Source organism: Wyeomyia smithii, chromosome 2 (genome assembly GCF_029784165.1).
Source record: "Wyeomyia smithii strain HCP4-BCI-WySm-NY-G18 chromosome 2, ASM2978416v1, whole genome shotgun sequence".
Classification (NCBI taxonomy): Eukaryota; Metazoa; Arthropoda; class Insecta; order Diptera; family Culicidae; genus Wyeomyia; species Wyeomyia smithii.
The window spans coordinates 237,567,240-237,586,960 of record NC_073695.1 but is presented as its reverse complement, the minus strand read 5'-3'; the positions used below and the strand labels follow the sequence as shown (position 1 = coordinate 237,586,960).

The 19,721-nt window shown below is 39.8% G+C and overlaps 1 protein-coding gene across 1 annotated transcript in view; it reads left to right on the top strand.

Annotated features, from left to right (window-relative positions):
- The first annotated feature begins 340 nt into the window (after window positions 1-340).
- Window positions 341-19,721, top strand: part of LOC129725364 (calmodulin) — a 67,811-nt gene continuing 48,430 nt past the window's right edge. The window contains exons 1-2 of the mRNA XM_055681123.1: window positions 341-822; window positions 18,202-18,376. Coding sequence (XP_055537098.1) covers window positions 820-822; window positions 18,202-18,376 — 178 coding nt within the window. The 5' untranslated portion in view covers window positions 341-819. The remainder of the gene's footprint in view (window positions 823-18,201; window positions 18,377-19,721) is intronic.

Below are 19,721 nucleotides of genomic sequence, written 5' to 3'. Positions count from 1 at the left end.
ATAATGAACGGTACCAGCGAGACCGACAGCATAAATTGCGTCACACATGCATACACGCTCGAAACTCTTGGAGTAGCTCACTAAAGTCATAGCTGGAAAGCTCCTCTGCAGTACAGTTTGTGCCCACCTCACGAAAAACTCTCCCTCTCACCTCGTTTTGGATGTGTTTGTGCGTTTAAATTTCCTGCTATAGCAAAAGCTTACTAATTTTCTCTCGCGCGCTCGTTATTTTACTACTGCCCTATACGTATTCCAACTAAACGCACATACAAACACACAACCAAACTCATCGCGGCAACGGTAAAAGCACGGCTGCTGAGCTGGTTGGCCTCGTCAACGGGCACGGAGCAGTTGAATTTGAACCGCCGTGGAATACAGACTTGAAAATAATCTTTCTCGTTTGCGCTGAGTTGGTGTGAGGCACAGGAGGCAAGCAGCAGCGCCATTAGTCAGCCAGCAGCAGTCATCATCAGCGGTGGTGTGTGAGGTGATCCCGGATTGTTCTCTCTGCCTCTTGCTCTGTGCGCGAAGCAAAGCAAAGCAAATATACCCCTTTTGTAATCGAATATAATAAAAAGTGCGGAAAAATCAGAAGCAGTTTTGTGCTACAATAGCAAGCAGTTGGCAGGCCAGCGAGAGCGCACATAAGAAGAAGAAAATTCCGCTAAACTAGTGTAGAAATTTTTTTGTTCTGTGACCCACAGAAGACAAGTGCGAACGCGCAGCAGCAGCAGCAGTAGTTCACAAGTTCCGGAGAAAGCGGAAGCTTGGCAACTCGTTTCGAAACCGGAAAAGCCACAAATTAGTTAAAACACAAAAATGGTAAGCATTTTGCAACATTATACGTGATGGATTTTTTTTTCCGGAACATTCGGGGTAGGTGCGAATCGGTGCTGGCTAGTGTGGAATCTCGTTTCCCCCGAGGTAGTGACAACATTGGCGAAGAAAAATAAGGTGAAAATCGACCTTTACGTGTTCCTCGCAAGATAAATGTTCCTGCCTGCTATGGCCGACATGGATGTGTAATCTCCGCGGCGCGTTCGATGACACGCACACACAGCAAAAACGTGAAGTGAAGCTCCAACGTTTGGGGCCAGTGGGAACAACTTCACGTAGTAAAGTATACCGTTCGATGAATGCTAGCTATGCTAGCTGCATATTGTCGGTTGCCCTTTAGAGGAGACTCCTGATTCTTGTGCAACTTCTCGACGTCTTTCTCGACATGTTAAATTTTGGTTAGGTTTTAAACATGCACATCATACGCAGACCAGATTAAATAAGTAGCTACGAACCGCGTGTATGGCTTCCCTGTGGAGTATAGCGGATTCGATGTTTTTGCTGACAATGGCAAGATTTGCTTTTGAAGAGGGTCTGGTATTTGTTTTCATCACCTGTGGGTTTTCGAACATTCTCCCGCTCGCCAAGTTATGGCAAAAATGGAAGTCTCTCTCGGGTTGGCTTTTGATTTTTACCTCACATTGTACACTCACCAGTGTACGCTTTTGGTCTGGTCGTCGTCGTGTCTTTGGGGCTACCGCCGAACGTGCGAAACACCCCAGCGGCGGGACACGATTACACATTTTGCCGCATTGCGGGATTTTTTCCTGCTCGCCATCTCGCACACAGCTCTTATTATTGCATGGCTTCTATTCCTCCCATGAGAACTAACATATCCCTGACAACGAGGGACCCTCTTGTGATAAAGGGTTGGTCACTGTTAGGACCCCCATATGTGGAACAATACCTCCAGCGCGAAAGATAGGATACAGTTGCGAGTGGATCAATAAAATCATGGCGGGGCTTCTTCCAGTGGTGTTAAAAATCAATACCTAACCTCAAGTTTATTTCCTAGTCGCGCAGGAATAAAAAAAAACATTTTCAGTGCAATCACACACCATGACGGTGTACGATTCATGCTGTTTTCTACATTGACACGGCTGGTACACACGGTCCACACAAACCTTGTCCCCGCCGCGTATGTGTAATTTTTTTTCGGTATTACAAGTTTCTCAAAAGCAATCCAACCACGCGTCTCGATGCTCACGAACACGAACATAGGCCTCCGTTGTCGCGACCGCCGACTTGTTTAGCTATAGGGGGTTTTAACCCGAATGAGACGTGGAACAAATGTGGATTGTTTGGAAGTGACTAATTTCCGGCACCGGACGGTTGGTGAAAAACACAAAAAAAAGACTGTCTAATTAGGTCACGATCAACTACTAGTAAATAACAAAACCAAAATTGATTTGCTCCTGGTTTTGTTTGTTCGATGAGGTTAAGCAAAATGTAATTAAAATTTATTTACCTAATACATGCACAATTATTTATTCGATGTTCTGCATTATTGTCTATCAAGATGTTTGTGATTGGTGAAAACAGTTCAATCTTTTTTCTCTCTATAGACTACCTTGAAATCTATTCTCTTCTGACTGTAAATAACATTTTTTGTCATCTCTGCTCTGTTTGAGACCCCTCTTAAATCGGTGTTATAATAAGTGTTTCGATCCCAAAATTTTGTTATAACTTAAAAAAAACCTTAGTTTTCTAAATACGTACTATGAAGATCAAAGTTTCATAAAACAAGTTATTCCTTAAAATATGTTACCCACAAGCGCTTCAAATAATGAACACACGAAAGCAGGCAATCATGAACTTGCTTACTTTAACGAAATATCTACGGGATTCTTATACTAACTACTAACTAGTACTAAGTTCGATGCGGATTTCGGGATGAAACAATGATAAAACCTGTAAACAGGTGTTAAAAATGTCGAAACAGACATATTTTGAAAAAAATTTTTTTTATGAAAAGGCTTTCGTCACTCTGTTGCAGCATTTTAAGAAAACTATAGCAATTTTCGTTTTGTTGTACCTTTTGGTACGAAAATGCGAGAAATATGTCAAATATACGACAGGGTCTCGAAAACCTGGAAAGTCAGGGAATAGCAGGCAATCCATCAGGGAAATCAGAGAATATCGGGGAAAACTGGAAAAATTAAGGAGAAGATTTTATCTGAGACGCGATTCTGTTGAACGATTCTTTAGCGCAAAAACTGATTTTTGTAGCATAAAGGCTATTTCGGGACATCTACGGTTCGTTTTCGTATCCGATTGAATACTTTTTTCATTCGGATTTCAGAGTTGCGTTCATTTACGTTGCACCTTTTTGTGCTGAATGGTAAAAAATATTAGCGAATTTAATTACACCGATACCAATTTTATTTTCATTTTAGTCACCCCAAAGGTGCAATCAACGAGCCTCAAACGATTGTTTTCTTGTATTATTTTACTTGTATGATGCAGTGGCGAAGCCAGAAATTATTTCCATGAGAAAAGAAAACTGAAGTTTTAAGAAGCGAAAAAAAATTAGCACAACAAATATCCCAGAAAGGATTGAAAAGATAAAATTTTAGTATAAACATTATCAACAATAAAAAAATAAGATTATCTGGATAATCGAGTCTCAAATACCAGATAATCGAATCCAGCATAATCGACCTGGTTGGTAATCGCTCAATTAAAAAGGAAAAAATGATCATAAATGTGCTGAAAACAATCCTAAATCAAGAAGAAACAGTAAAAAATTATGCAAAAATTACTCTGAAAATACGGATAGAGCAAATTTGGTATTCCGAAATAATTTGAAATGCTTGGGAATGCTCCTGGAATCATGAAAAACAAAAACCAAAATTTAGAATATGATAATAGTAACTTTAACAAGAGGAAAAGGCCAAAAAAACATGAATATGAAGAGCGCTTCTAAATGAAAGAAAAGGATGAAGCAGACATCGGGGTGACGAAAACCTGGAAAATCAGGGAATGTCAGGGAGTTCATTTTTCGATCAGGGAAAACTGAAAAATATTCAGGGAAGATTGTTTAACCGAGATTAAGACCGAGGTACTCTTTAGACTGAGGGACTCTTCTCTTCACGGTTCGGTTTAATATCCGATTGAATCCTTTTTTGCTGGGATTTCAAAGTTCTTCTACGTTGTCCTTTTTTGTGCTGAATACTGAAAAAATATCAAGTAAATTAATGTTATATTTCAGGGAAAATCAGAGAATTTGATTTTGGAAACTTTTTCGCCACCCTGAGAAATTGATTCCAAATTTATTTAAGTGGATCTATGGATGAATGAGACTAATGACAAAACTAACTTCAAATTGACCTTACCGTATCGCGTAAGAAAAAATATAACTTATTTTACTGTGCTCGTCATGTCTAAAAAACCTTTCCAAAAAACGAAGAAACCAAATTTATTTCAAACAATGTTGACAAGTCTAAAACCAAACGGCTGTAAAATTTTTATTGCAGGCCAATATATTTTTCTGGCAGATTTCCGTTCTTTTGGGAAAAAATATCGGGTTCCCGTGGACATTATCATTACCCCCTACCCCTACCCCCCTCTAAGTTGTCCACGTGGAATGTGGAAGGCCCCCAAACAATGTGAGTGGATGATTTTCTTTTTATGATCAGTTTGTCAGCCAAAATTTAGGGGGAAAAATCAACTTTTGGCTTTTATTTCCATTTGGACTTTAGATTGGATTTTCAGATTCCACTCGTTCCGATATCGATCACTAATTACCAGAGTCTAGACGAATTTTGGAATCGCTAGAATGTGAGAACTTGTTCACAGAAATGGCAAAAAATGTCCAAGAGCCTTGTTCGATTACGTAAAATTATATCGGATAAAAGCAAAACAGTAAATAAATTTATATCAGCAATCCATTTGTTTTTTAATGCAGCTGAAGTTTAGCGGGTTGACAATGCATTGTTCGTCGTACGTCATTTCTTTTAGACTGCGCAATCAATTAAAAGATAGGGGTGCTTGTCACGGGACTTACTCCACAGTGAAATCAGAGTGAAGTGAATGAAGCGCTATTACGGGAATCACCTAAGTGACAAAAACGTCACAAAGTGACAACTGTCGAGAGTCATATAGCTCTGAAGTGAAAACGGAATAAGCGAAGTTTCGGGTGAAATTTTTTCACGCCCGCTTTGTAAGGTGACATGATTTCACGGAAATGAGAAAGGGATTTGTGATCTAATGATGAATAAAGATTAATTCATTCAATTCATTAAGAAAATGTATCAGAATTCGATCCGTGCCTTTTTGACAGATGAAAAAGTTGCAATTGTAGTTCATGAAATTGTCGGTATCGAAAATTTTTTATTGTTTTTTTCACTTTGTATTTTTTGTTTAAATTCTGTTGGGACTGAAATTTTGAGCTTGGAAACATTCTTATTTCACTTGTCCCATTCGCAATTTCACTTCACTGTCAATCTCACTTCACAGAGCTATTTTTTGTCACCTCACTCTAGGTGGAATCGGGAATAAGTCTTAAAAAGTGAAGTGAGCGTGAGAGTGAAAAATATTTTAACGAGAAGTGACTCCCGTAATTACTACCAGGGTAAAACATAAAATTACTCGATGAAGAATATCATTTTGCACATTATGATGACTAAATAACAAAATTTTTGGAAAACATCTGTGGTTTGAATTTAGTTTCAAAGAATATAAAAAAGCGGTCGTCACAAGAGGCGGTCTGGGTTTATATGATATAAATCTAAATCATTCGTTGACAAGATTGCAAATTGTTTGCATCGCACAGTGGTACGAAAGCTCAAAATTGTGAACTTTTTTCATTTACTTCAAATGCAGTTTTATTGACATACTATCTCCAGAAAATACTCAGTATATGAAAAGTTTCAAAGAATGATAAGTTTTAGCTCGGAACTCTACCGCTAGTGTCACTGCCATATCAAACTAAATTTTCATATAAAACTTTGCTGAAGGCACTTTTCTTTCAATATCTTTTGCTTTGGAGATATACCGTTTCATATTAGTCTAGTCCTTGGGACTCGTTTTTTTTTTTTTGAATATGTGAAAAAATGTAAGATTTATCTTTGTATATCATCGTAACACACAACTTTGTAGAAGACTCAAAAAAGATAGCTTCTACACAAACCAAGTATTCAAAATAAGAGCTCAAAATTGTGTTTTTTTTTAATTTATTCTTTACATACTGGTTTGATTGACATACTGGTGAGCATGGTGTCGTTTTTTTCCGTTTTAGAAAACACCTGATTTCGACGCTTTCTGCATTTCTAAAACATTTGGCATAAATTTTTTTTTATCGGTATCGACAATTTAAAGAACTACTCTGCATTTTTTTCATCGGGCAAAAAGTTGAAACTTTGACCACTTGAGGCACGGATCAAATTCTGATTCGTTTTGTGACTGTAAAATAAATTAAAGGTTCATCATAAGATCACAAATCAACCAACTTTCAAGACTTATCCCATCTTCGTGAAATAATTTCACCGTTCAAAATGGTCGAGAAATAATTCCACGTGAAACGTCGCTTATTCCGTTTTCACTTCAGTGATATGACACTCGTAATAACCCAGATTCCACGGCAGATGTCACTTTGCGACGTTATTCTCACTTACGTGAGTCTCCTAATAGGGTTTTATTCACTTCACTCTGATTTCACCGCGAAGTGACTCCCGAAACAAGTACCACTATCTTCGGAAGAAAGCCTCAAGGAAAGACAACAAGCGTTACTGCGGAACTCCGCCGCTAGCGTCGCTGTAATATATATCTTTTCAGTCGTACACCTTAGAAAGATGGTGTCTCCGGCCAAGTTGTAAAAACTTTGGTGAAGACACTTCTCTTCGAACTCTTCTTGTTATGGTGAAATGACGGACTAGACCTTAAAATAAGATTTTTTCAAATATCTGAAAAACTGTAGAATTTAGAAGCCAACAATGTTCAGCATATATTTGTATATCATTCTACACAGATTGAGTTATTGTTAAAAAATTTAAAAAATATGACTAAATTGCATATCGAGCAATGAAGATTCTGGAAGGGACAAACGTTTCAATCAATTTCGTAAAGTGATTATGATAATAATTCATCCTATTTAGGTTTCGTCTACTCGTTTTTGCCTATTTGTGATTGGGGGATGCACTGAAAATGATGTTGGCAATAACTCGGTTTGTGTAGAACCAATTATTGAAATGTCTTCTATAAAGTTGTGTTCGATGAAATACAAGTTTATGCTGAACATTGTTGCCCTTCGATCAACACGAAAATTTACGAGTAGGAAATAAATCATTTTGTGTATTTTCACTTTATTCGCAACGCGATCCAAATAGTAACGCGCCATAAATTATGACTCGCGATTTAGTTTTCGTGGCAGTATCCTATTGCCATTCGGAAGGAATATTTCGTGCATAAGAATAGATTTTTGGTTACGTATAATAGCAGCAATGACATTGTTCATGGAAAAATTGAATACGATTCTCTTGAATAGTGAAATTGTTTGTTGTTTATTTTGTGGTTTTCAGGTAAAACCAACCAGTCTGTAGATAACGAAATCATAAGAAAATCTGCATGCGAATAAGAAGGAGAACAACAAAATATCAATATATTTTTGATTTTTCCCTCTAGTTCATTTGAATTAGATCATTGAATCTTTGATTGACGATTTGATTTAATTCATATGATGGACACTAATTGAACATATTGGGAACAGTATTTTAAATATGTTGCAAAATTGTTGAAATAAGCCGGTTGTTGTCAGTCAGTTCTAAAATCGGTGATGTATAAAAGTTCTGGTATGAGTATGTTACATATGTACGCTTTGATGTAGTTTATAGAAATCGTTCCAAGAATGCACATGCTAGACATTATGACCCTAATCGGGTCAGGTTCAATTCTAAAGCTCCGTACAAGCGATTGAATCAGCAAAAAATTACTCCCTTACAACAGTGTAAAAATCATCGAAGTTATTGGGATTTTTCAGCAATTATCAAACTGTTTAAGCACCTTCACTAGAGTACACTTGTATAGAAAAACAAGTAAGAACATATAGAATCAGCAGCTCACACGCCCATATAGCCTAGCCTTACATAATCCCGAACAACGCCGGACACACCTATTTCATTGTACTTTCGTTCCGTGTACTGTAGTTGTTTATGTTTCAAATCCGGATTAACCACATACTAGATGTAGAACTATGTCAAACTATCCACTAAAAAAAAAAAACATTACTCTTGACCCTCAATGCTAAATTTTCCATTCTTTATTTCATGAGCAGTGTGAGGTGAGTACTTTGACTATCTACCCACTTGCAAAAAAAATATATATTTAATTCTCATTCCCGCGTCGCCCGCTCTATTTTTTTCCATTTGCTAAACGCTTCGCTTTTTTTTAATTCCAAGAATAGTTATTTCCATATATATTTATTTTTCTCCAGTACCGCTACTGCTTATGTTTACTCATTTCTCAAACACAAGCATTTTATTGCGAGCTTTTCTTCAATTGATACATAAAAATCAGATTATTTGAAAATATAATAAAATAATTATTTTGCTTCTCGAAACGCATGCATTTCAAATCTCCGTATTTAGTGTACCGAAATTAAATTGGCATCCGATATAGAAATATACCTACCTAAATTCGTCGTCTATATTCGCGCTCTCTATTTACACACCCACCGAATGAAAAGCAAACAGCGCGCTGCTCCTCTTCCTGGTAGAATCCTATCGGAGGAAACAACCAAAAAAACATGTTTTCTTCATCCCAACACCAATCCCGCCCAACAACGGTGAGGTTAGCAAGCCGAAAAATCCATCCAGCAGCTGCTAGCAGCGAGGGACAACCAAAACCGTTGTGAACGCGGTCGAACGTCGTTGCAGAACCACCAGTGTGAACGGTAGTGTGTTGGTATTGGTGTGACTGAAATTTTGCTCTCCCAAAAGCTACTATACCGTTTCTGGTTTGGAAGTGTTTGTTTGCACAGTCCATTCGAAACGCTCTCACCAATTTCATTCTCATTTCTCACGTTGCGGTTTTTTTTTTATTTCAGCGCAAAGAAGGAACGTCGTTTCAGCTGTTTCGAGTACTCTCCACTGTGCTCGAAATGTGAAAAGATGTGCCGCACCAGCACGAACACATAGACAGTGGTTAATCGATTAAACATGACTACCTTACCTACCTCCCGTCGTTCAACGTGTCCCGATTCACCCAGCCACCCCCAATCACTCTTAAGCTTGCCTGATTCGTGGATTGCCTTGCATATTTCCATTTGCGGAGCGATTCGTGATGTGTAGAATTATAATTTCTGCTTAAATGGGAAATCGCTTTGCTTTTGCTCCGCAAGTTCGGTACGTGTTTCACAGTAGCTGCTGCAAATTGGTGAAGTTAATTATCCATAGCTCTTGGCAAAACGAAGAAGCCATGCTTGCGCTTCAGTCGGCTGCTAATAGTACAAATTGGATTAGAACCTCTCGCCTTTCGATACCCCGAGACAGGTTGACAATCGGTTGTTTTTACCCGACAGCCATTTATCGCTGTCAGCTCACCACAATCCAATTATTACCTCCCGTCTGAGGGATATCAACGAACGCGAATCGTAAGGAAACCAGCAAGGCGTGTCAGCTGAGCTGGTCAGCGCCACTAGTGCTGCGGTACGCTCCCAGGAAAACCCTGAAAATGCCGCAGTAACCCTGGACGATTTGTGTCGCTCCCATGCCGCAAGGGAGCAGCGATCAATAAATGACCCAATTTTAGTGGGACTCTCGAAGATTACCACGAGTAAGGAAAAAAAACTAACTTTACTTGGAGTTGTTCAAGTTCTTTGGAACATGTGGTCAAATGCAGGGTGGTCATTATCAAGATAATGCTCCTCCGGATATACATTGGAATTTGTTTAATCACATGTTGAATCATCATGACCTTGATTGTTTTGCACTGCTGTTGGTGATGATTGTGAGCGTGCGTTGCTTGATTCGTAAAATCACAAATACATAGCACGATTACTCATGTCCCACCGGCTTTTAAAGAATATCGATAACACCAACCTATGGTTGGTTGAATACCGTCATCAGCGCAACGCGAATCTCATCGATTGTTATTGTATAAGTTGGGTTTAACCCTTTATTGTTCAAATCCAGCTAGACGAAAAAAAAAAAACGATTTAAAAGCACCGTAGTAAAAAAAGAAGAAGAAAAAACCGTTCTCATCATCGATATCAATTTGTCACACTTAAGATTAGAGCCGAGCAGCGGTTGTTCGATAATGGAATTGGTTGTCAGTGCTACACTGTGCAATTACACACGGTCCTCGGCGCCGAACCAAACTCTCTACTAATTGAATTGAGGAGGCACACAGCGAAAATTGCGATAACAATTACGCAATGCGATCACGTCCCGCGATATTGAATTTTTCAAAAGAAAAAAAAACGACTTGTTCGCTTATATTGGGTAATAATTGGAACGCCGCAGTACAGAGTGGGTTTGCTGAGCAGAAAATTAATTTGTAAATACATTTTCTGTGATATGTTTACATATCTATGATCAATATTTTGTCCGTCTAACTTCTCTAACGAAACGTATTGAAAGGGTTTGAACCTCGATTACAGAGACAAAATCAAACGATGTTTTCGGTACCAATCAAATCATGTGTTTCAACACATTTGTTTGATTCCTAAAGTAACATATTACCTACCATGATGGGTGCATAAAACTGATGAAACGGCTCGAATCTGTTTCTCTGGTAAAAAAATCGACAGTGTTCTTTTCTCATCTCAACAGGACAGCTAATGTTTGCTTCCGTGTGCCTAGACTGATTTGATGATCGACAGATCTTCGTTAATGAATGTTTGAAAAGCTAGAAGTTTGAATTATTCAATGATGATGCAAAAACAATTCAAGAAGTTAGATTTGTTCTGAGGCAGATCTTTGACTATTTTAACCCTTTAAAAAATGGAGCGAACGTTTTTAACATTCAGTGAACAAGTGCATGATAGTTGCCGGTGAGGTCAGCGCCAAGATCCAACTGCTCACAATACTCTTCCAGCTGGGATTCGATCATACGGTGGGAGGCCTTCATTTTAATATGATGTCAGATACAGTCACTCTTGATTCGAAGTATGAGAATGTGTTAAGGCTAAATCGAAACCAAAAATTTAATTCTCTTCTGTTTTTTGTTGATATTACTACAAATCGGCAATCAAAAGACCTGAGAGAGTAACGTATACAGGATGCTTGTTGGAGTATGTCTTCAAAACAAGATACAAAAAAAAAATGTTCTAAACTAAACTTCACGCCGTTTCACTTTTTGCAGAATTTTAGCAGATGTGACCTGGAGATGCAGCAAGTAAAGTAAAAAAAAAAAGAATTAAGACAAGTTTGACAGGAGTAGATGACCGGATGTCAGATCCTGACCTCTAAAGTGTTCAGCAAGTGATCGGACAACAACAACAAAGCCACTGAGGATGGTCCTCTTTGAAAAAAGTAGGAGGTTCCAAGACACGACCGCATAAATGACGTAGAGCTACGTACACTTTTAACAAATGCATTGAGTGTTTCATTACCCTAGTAAAACAACAGGTTTTATCAAAGTTTTATAGAACTTTTTTGGCTGTATTGAGCGCTATAAAACTTTGATAAAACCAATATTTTTACTTGTGTAATGAGTTGTAATGTCTACTAATGAAGGATTGTGAATTTAGTGAACCGGATTCAGCAGTTAGCAGAACGTGCCGAGTTAAAAACCATACACAGCACAAACACACAAATCATACCATATCATAGACACACACAGATCATACCATATCATACAAACACATACACATCATACCATATCATACATACACACACATTATATAATATTATACACACACACATCATACCATATCATAATACCATACACACATCATACCATATCATACACACATACACACATTATACCATATCATACACACATCACACCATATCATACACACATCATACCATATCATACACACACACCAAGCAAGCGACCAATCAGAGGACGTTATTTTTATTTCAACAAGGCTTGACAATTTTTAATAGTGCAATAGTTCTTAGGTTCAAACAACATTTTTCTGCATTTGGGCAGATGCGTGTATAATTTTCCAATCGATTGCTGCAAGAATGAAGAAAATCGGTTGAAAACCAACCGACCTATGAGCATTTGAAAAGGGACAAATTTCGTCCCAGTTTTTCAGTTTGCATCCCTGTGTGGTATGCTAAAGTAAAACGTAGTTCTACGTCAAAAAAACCGTTGTATGCTTGGCTCAATCCAATCGACGGCAACCGAAAACCTGGTGATGCACAGTCCAAGACCAACTCGAATAGTCCAGAAGAAGTACCCGCGCGGCAGATTTCATCTTAGAATTTTGTGACCAACAAAAGCAAGCAGCAGCATTTCCACAGTGCAAACCAATATATGAATGTAAACAGTAGATTCGTAAAATCCTGCTCCAAAAATGCAATATGCAAGTATAGTGGAACGAATCCACTCCGACATTGTCACAGGACTCGAAACAATGACATTGAAGCCCATATTTTCGACAACTCATCAAACTGAAATATTCTTGCAAGTATGACTCAGTTCCATACATCGGAAAGTATGATACAACAACCCGCTTCGCTTCAAACTCAAATATTCTAAACATTTTATTTCTGGCTACTGTGTTACACGTTATCACTGTGAAAAAAAAAACTCTCACTGATTACTACTCGTGACTTTGTTTTGATTTGTGAGGTTATTTATACCAATTCGTGTCAGGCTAAGAAACACACCATCGCTCAGTTGTGTCACCAGTAACCTAACTTCTTTTATTTTGTACAACTTTTTCGTCCCGCCGCTGACACGCATACAGGTGCCGTTGAGTTAAACGCGGGGAAAATAATGTTTTATTTTTGGGTCACTTTCCCTATTCTCGCGCACGCAATGCATGTGACGAGGGACCGCATGAAGGACGATGATGATGGTATGAAGATGCACAACTAGTATATTCGCGAACACAGAGAGTAACGACCTGCGTGTACGGTAGTTTTCGGATCACCGATGTGTAAACAACTTGCCTGGATGCTGTTCTCAATCATCTGGCGAATGCATACGGAGCGCACTCTAATTGCGTAAGAACATCTGCCGGCACCTGTGATAAATACGATACTATATAACTAACGCATTACAGTGCTGTAGGAGCGTGTGAAGAATTATTGCCCCAACCAAAACAAACAAAAGTATCCTACAGCAGCGGCGCATTGCGGCGAAGCTCTTGGAAGGGCAGTCTGCAGTAATTAGAGAAAATGCGGGAAGCTTTCCTTACACCATACTGGAATGCGGGTTTTGTACCGTACTGCATTATTGATTATGTCGGGTTCTCTATGGCGTGTCCCTCAGAAGTAGTAGTGTTGTTGTAGTAGTCCCTTCTATACGCAGTGAAGTCACACGTTGACACCGCACCGGAGAGCAAACAACACCCATCATCCTTGTGTCGCGGTGTGGTGCTATCCGCCGTCTATAGACGCTATAATTGGCACTTTTTGTCAACTTCTGTTTTTCCACGTCTCGCTTGCCGCTATGCAGTAATGACAACATACACTCGGTGGCTAGTATACTGCGGCAGCACAACGCGCAGACCGTACTGCGACTGTGTACATTGTGATAATGGTGGTGGTTATTGCAGATTTGAAACGATGCTGCGAAGTACTCCGCGAGCGTTTAAGTAGCTATTAAGAAGCTATTACGGGAGTAGTGGACCGGTGATGCGGAGCAAATTGTACCAGCATATCGAGCTGACGATTACCTGGTAACGCATCGCAAGCGCTGCAGTGACCCGAAATAGTATGGAACAAAAACAGGCTGGCTTTGAGTTTTTTTTTCTGTTCTAGTGTATGGAAAACCATCATCTTGTCACTTCGTTAGGCAAAATAATTATTACTTTCAGTATGTTTTGAAAATTAGTTGCTATGAAAAATTAGCAGGGGTTTTTGTCACAGATGCTTCAAAAAAAAAACTAATGTTACTTGTACAATGGAAAGCAAATTTGTCACTAACAATGTTACGTTTGTCACTCAATTGCCTGCCAGTCAATTATTTCAGGAATTATCAGTTTTTGTTTTTCCTCTAGCCGGCCACGTTCCGAACGCCGGATGCTTCAAGGTCACCTTTTGTATATTATTGGCAAACACCGAAACTTGCTTAACGGGCGGAAGCAATTATCCAATCACCTTAATCGGTCGTGTTTTCTGTGATCACACCAACAGCACGCAGCGGGGAGCGTTATCTAGCAGTGTACAAGCAATTTGTGTTATAAAATCTCAGTCGACCAATTCCCGTAACACTCAACGGACTACTTCTTCCCGGTCGCCAGTCGGCTGTTCACGAACGCGCAAAGTATTTCAACTATTCGACCACCGGTTGGTCCGCTCTGTCAATCTGCACTCGCAGGCAACCGATGCTATGGTCCAGTGGGCACGGCTTGCGCGTGGGCGAAATGCTTGCAAAACAAGCGAGTGCGCGATGTGAGGCAAAAAATCGAATTCGCGAGAGCCAGTTCGTGATTGCCCACAGCGTCATCTGTTGGCTGATGATGATTACTATTTATCTGTCTACCGACGAATCATTTTCATAATCATCATGGTGGACTTCAATCGCATCATCGTCGCCACAAGTTTCGACCTCAGCTGCCCACTTCGGCTGTCTACGGTAGCTGTCAGTCTCTCTTCTTCCCCCCTACAGTATACAAAAAGGGAAAAGCCGCAAGTGCGAAGGAAGTCAGTATGCACGCCGCCGGATCAGATTGTTCTATACAGCGAAGCGAACGAGCTGTGCAGCATTCGTAAAGGGTTGGGAAGACCATGACTAATAGCGACGGTGTTGAATCCGACGCTATAAATGATGCACACCCACGATGAGCGATGGGTTCATTTGTTACCGCATTTGTGAGTCTCCCGGTTGAGGAGGGTTCGACCGCGATGCGGTTAGTGTTTCGACTGGTCTAATCCCACACCTGCGGCAAGTAGTTTAATCTTTAATTGATTCATATGGACGACGGTGACATCACGAGGAGTCCTTTTGAAGTGGTAGTCGGCTCGATGAAATGTAAAATCAACACAGTACTCCAATGGTCATTTTTCAGTGGCGTCGCACTGCACAGGTACTCTGTTTCCTAATATCCAAACGTATGCAATTATCGAATTATAATAAAATATGAAAAACAAGTAAGCATGCTAGCGAGACTCTTCAGTTCAAAGCATGAAACGATTTGGCTTGATATTCTTCTCTAATTTAAGAAAAAAGATCCTAAATAAATGACTGTGCACATGTAACGAAATGAACCACACGACCTCTGTTATTTTTGTTATTCTAATGCTGAAAAAGCGATTGGAAATTGGAAAATAACCACACAAACCGTCTATATTGGCTTATAAGGTATTGATGATATAATGCACTGTTTGAGAGGATAATTTGGTTCTTTTGTTTTTGTCTATTAAAAAAACAAAAGGCGCCACCTTTCGAATGTGGAATGCTTATCCCAGACTTCATATCTAGCTTCATGTATCCGGAACGACTGTGGGTCAGGCTCTTCAACTTTAGTGACCAGCAAACATTCAATAATATACGATTCACCCGTGCACCTTTATTCTCAGTTTCGGCCGTTTCCGAAATTCGTTTACGACCGAAAAGGAATATTCCGTTTTAGTAGAGCTAATTAATAAGACGTCCATTAATTTTTCAAGAAATTACCATTATTTTTTCACCAGAATAAAAAATCCTCGTTTATTTTTGCATAGCAAATTTAACTAACGATTGTAAATCCTCTGCGGAACACATAACAAATAAATTCGCATAATCAAATTTATAGTTACACTCAGAAAAAATGTACCTATATTTCTTCTTCAAAGAAACACCTTTTTGATTCGTGTGTAGTTATAGAGGATGCTTAACTGGAGGTAAAACACATCTCATTGGAACTAAATTCGTGATGCCAGCATATTATGTTGACACCTTTCAGTAGAAATGGAGCAAATCTCTGAGCGCAGCTGATGTAATCGGTGAAAGAGTTCACTTCAAAACAAAATCTGATCCCCCGATGACTGAGGACAAAACAATATTTACAACCATTCGGATACTAAAAGCGATTTTCTTTATTCGACTAAGGCAGTGCTAACCTTCCCAGGAATAAAGAAACGATATTGCGATTTACGATGCAAGTAAGAAAGAGATACCAGATAGTTGTTTACGCTCTGAGAAGGATTTTGACAGCAGTTACGTTACAACTTGGAGTGACACTGGGAGAAAAGAAATTAACTATAAGCAAGCAGCGCTCTTTATCCAATGACGGCTTGGATCACTTGGATGGATGATCGGCGTCCACGCGGGGCGCAGCAAATCGCAGAAAATTAATGCGGTCTTGCGCACGCGGCAATACCTCGAAATTGCTGCTGCCGGCCGGCCACTCGATTTTCCTCACACCATGATGAGCGTTGTGTGCTCTGCTCTGTGCCACTAGTAAACACTACCAGTTTTGCTGCCAAGCGCCGGTTAAACCGGCTTTTTGCGAAAGACGCGCCGCAGGGTGTCTTGTGTGCACTGGCCGGGACGGGACGTCTTCGACGCAGAGAAAAGGAAAAGCGCGCAGTCGAAGGGTGGTAAATTGCCACCGTCTACCGAGAAGAAGAGCTGTAATGACTTTGGAATATGTATTAGTTTTATAATACGATTTATCGTTGTTTTCCTTTTGCATCAAATTGGAAAATTACCGGTGCGGTTCTGCCACCCAACGACGACCAGCGTACCAACGGTGTTCCAGTGTGTGTCCATCAGCAAGGATGCTGCGTTGATATCTCAATCTCCACCAAATAACGCATCTCTCCACACGCCAATAGATAGACGTGAACTACTATGCGGACATAGCGGAAGCTTATGATGGATGATGGTGATCAACCTGTAAACCAAAAAAAAACCTGAAGTGAAGCTTAACTCCTCTAAACCAGGATTGTGTCCGAAATCTTGATAAATCAGTATCGGTTTACGACTTTTAGCGGAGATTGTGGATGATTGTGCACGACTCTCTTTCGCACTGCTAGCATTACACGCAACATCTGGCATTATTTGTGGGTTGTTGGCCAACGCGAATTCGCTTCTTCGGACATTACATTTTGATTTCTCTATGATTCTCATCAACTGCGCACACACAAATCGGTGTGACCATCGTCGAACCAAAGCTTGGTTTGTGCGGCGTGAATTTTCTTACCCTCAAAGATTGATTTATATCAGTGCGATTGTGGAATTGTGCGAAACATGTTACCGCTCTCCTACTATGAAGGTATATGCTGCTGATTTATGCCCGTTTACTGATGTATGGTAAATTAGGTGGTTTTGCGTATGAGCGGCAAAGAAAATCGCTGATTGATGCTAATTGCGTGCGAGGTTATGATTCACGAAAGCGATAATTAACTCAACTATCTAACGAAGGATGGATGAGGGTTTTTTTGGTAGGTTTTTAATGAAGTCGTAGCAGGTTCGTTAACGATTTTTTGGAGAGCATTGTTTTCAAAAGTTTATAACCATTTCATATACAATATTTTACATAGACTTAGGATGCATGACGTTTTCTTATAATATTGAACTGCACCATATTTCAATTTTTTATCATTAAAATTCATACAGGGTGAAGTTATGAACGAAGAATACAAAACAAGTTCCGCTTTCAGTATCATTCGTACATGACTTCGCCGGCTCATATCGATTCTGTATTTTGGAACTTATTTTTCTGCAACTCTATCTCAACTCAAAATTTTATTTCCTTTTCACTCGATTATGAGTTGAGATAGTGTTGCAGGAAACCACCAATAATAACTACCGTGAGGCGCCCTAATTCTGCGCACTTCGTATCAAAATGTTGATGCCGTTTAGTTAAAAAGGAAACATAAGCAGAAAGTTTACAGTTAATATATAGGAAATCACTTCCAAACATCATTTTTGGAAATATGCTTTTAATTGATATTTTTTAACATTTTAATACGAAGTGCGAATCAAGAGCCGCGCAGATTTAGCGCGCTTTACGGTATATATTTTGATAAATCAGTTATATTTGGGCTTATTGTAAACGCCTTTTTCCCGATTACCTATTTTTCAAAGTTAAATTTTCGATTCTTCGATCTCTTAACTCGATATATCGGCGAGCTTTGCTGTTTTTCACAACTTCGCCAACAGGTGCTACGAGCCGCCAGTTTTCGCACCTTCGCCTGACCTTGAGTCCCATCAAGCGAAACGCGAACAACGGTCAGCAGCGCATTTGCTGAGCGTTTGTTTGGATTAAGCACATCTCTAACGAATTTCCTTTTTTCCCTCCTTTCACGCCACCACCAGGCCGATCAACTTACAGAGGAACAGATTGCCGAATTCAAAGAAGCGTTCTCGCTTTTCGACAAAGACGGTGACGGCACAATCACAACCAAGGAACTGGGAACCGTGATGCGATCATTAGGCCAGAACCCCACAGAAGCCGAGCTGCAGGACATGATAAACGAAGTCGACGCGGACGGTAAGTGCTATTTTCTTGTTCCATACTCCCGGGTAGTCATTCTATACCTGCGTTGCGCTTACCGGGCGGCGGCAATGGCGGGCCACTATCTCGCGTCATCCCCGCAAAAACCGCAGCCGTTTGTTGTTTATTCGGTCGCAAACATGCGTTTCTTGCCTTGAAGGAACAGGCGGCGCGTTCCTGGCGGCTGCCTATTTCTCGGAAGGAAATTAAATCGATCCAATTTGCAAACGGCAACGAAGCGCGCAAGATCAGTTGCGCAAACTCTTGTACATATGTAATGTAGTAGTACTTACGTACGTCAGTGCTCTCGAGGGGTTGTTGTTTATATGTACCATGGCGATTATCAGTTCCAGTGCGGTACCGTGTCGTGTGTTGTGCATCACTTTTACATTTGGAACTAATCCATGGGAGAAGGGAGGGAATAGTGGACGGGTGAGCGGAAAGAAATTTTCGGAACCGTACTGCTGTACTGGTTGTAGTTTAGTTAGAAAATAACCAGCTACAGGATGATGAAGCTTCGATTTTCACTAAACGGTGGCGGCATTGATTTATTGACGCCATTTACTTATTAAATTTGATTTATGTCCAAAACGTTTTGCGATGGTGTTGATGGAGTAAAAATGAGCACGTAGCGTCTTCGGAAAAAAGCTTCTGGACATTTCAATTTACTATGCTTACCCTCTCTCTTTGTCGTTTCCAAAAATTATTGATCACGAACCATTGCTGCTTAACAGTGGCCCGGACATGCAGTTTCATTTACTAGTCGTTTCGAGTGTTTGATCAATTTTTAGAAGCCCCAACAATCGCTTAGCATCCATCAACGAAGTGTTTTCACACACGACTGATGGAATGTTTTTTCCAGAACTCGGTCGGAAAAAAGCAAACAAAAATGTCGCATCAAGCGGTATATTAATGCTCAACAATAACATTTTTTACGTGTGTACATTTTATTCAGCGTCACACGGTAGAGTTTTTTTGCCATTGGAGAATTTCATTTTCATCCATCCGTGGGTCACATTGGGACAAAGCACTCGGTCCCTTTTTTTGTCCACGTGGGTAGGATGGGGCACTCTGAATTTTTGTCATTGGATGGGTGATATTTGGGTCACAGTGAAACCCATTTTGAACCACTCTAACGAGTGAAGGCGTGGGCAGAGAAATCAAAAAGCAGTAAAGGAAGTTTTTAGGGGGTGCGAAAAGCACTGTGAATATTTAAAAAATAAAGGCTAACCAACGATGAAAGTTGTATGATTGCTTCGCTTCGCTGATATCTAATGGAAAGTAACAGCAATTTCCCCGACGTTCTTACAGTGTTAGCAGAGAAAAAAATATATGAAAAGGC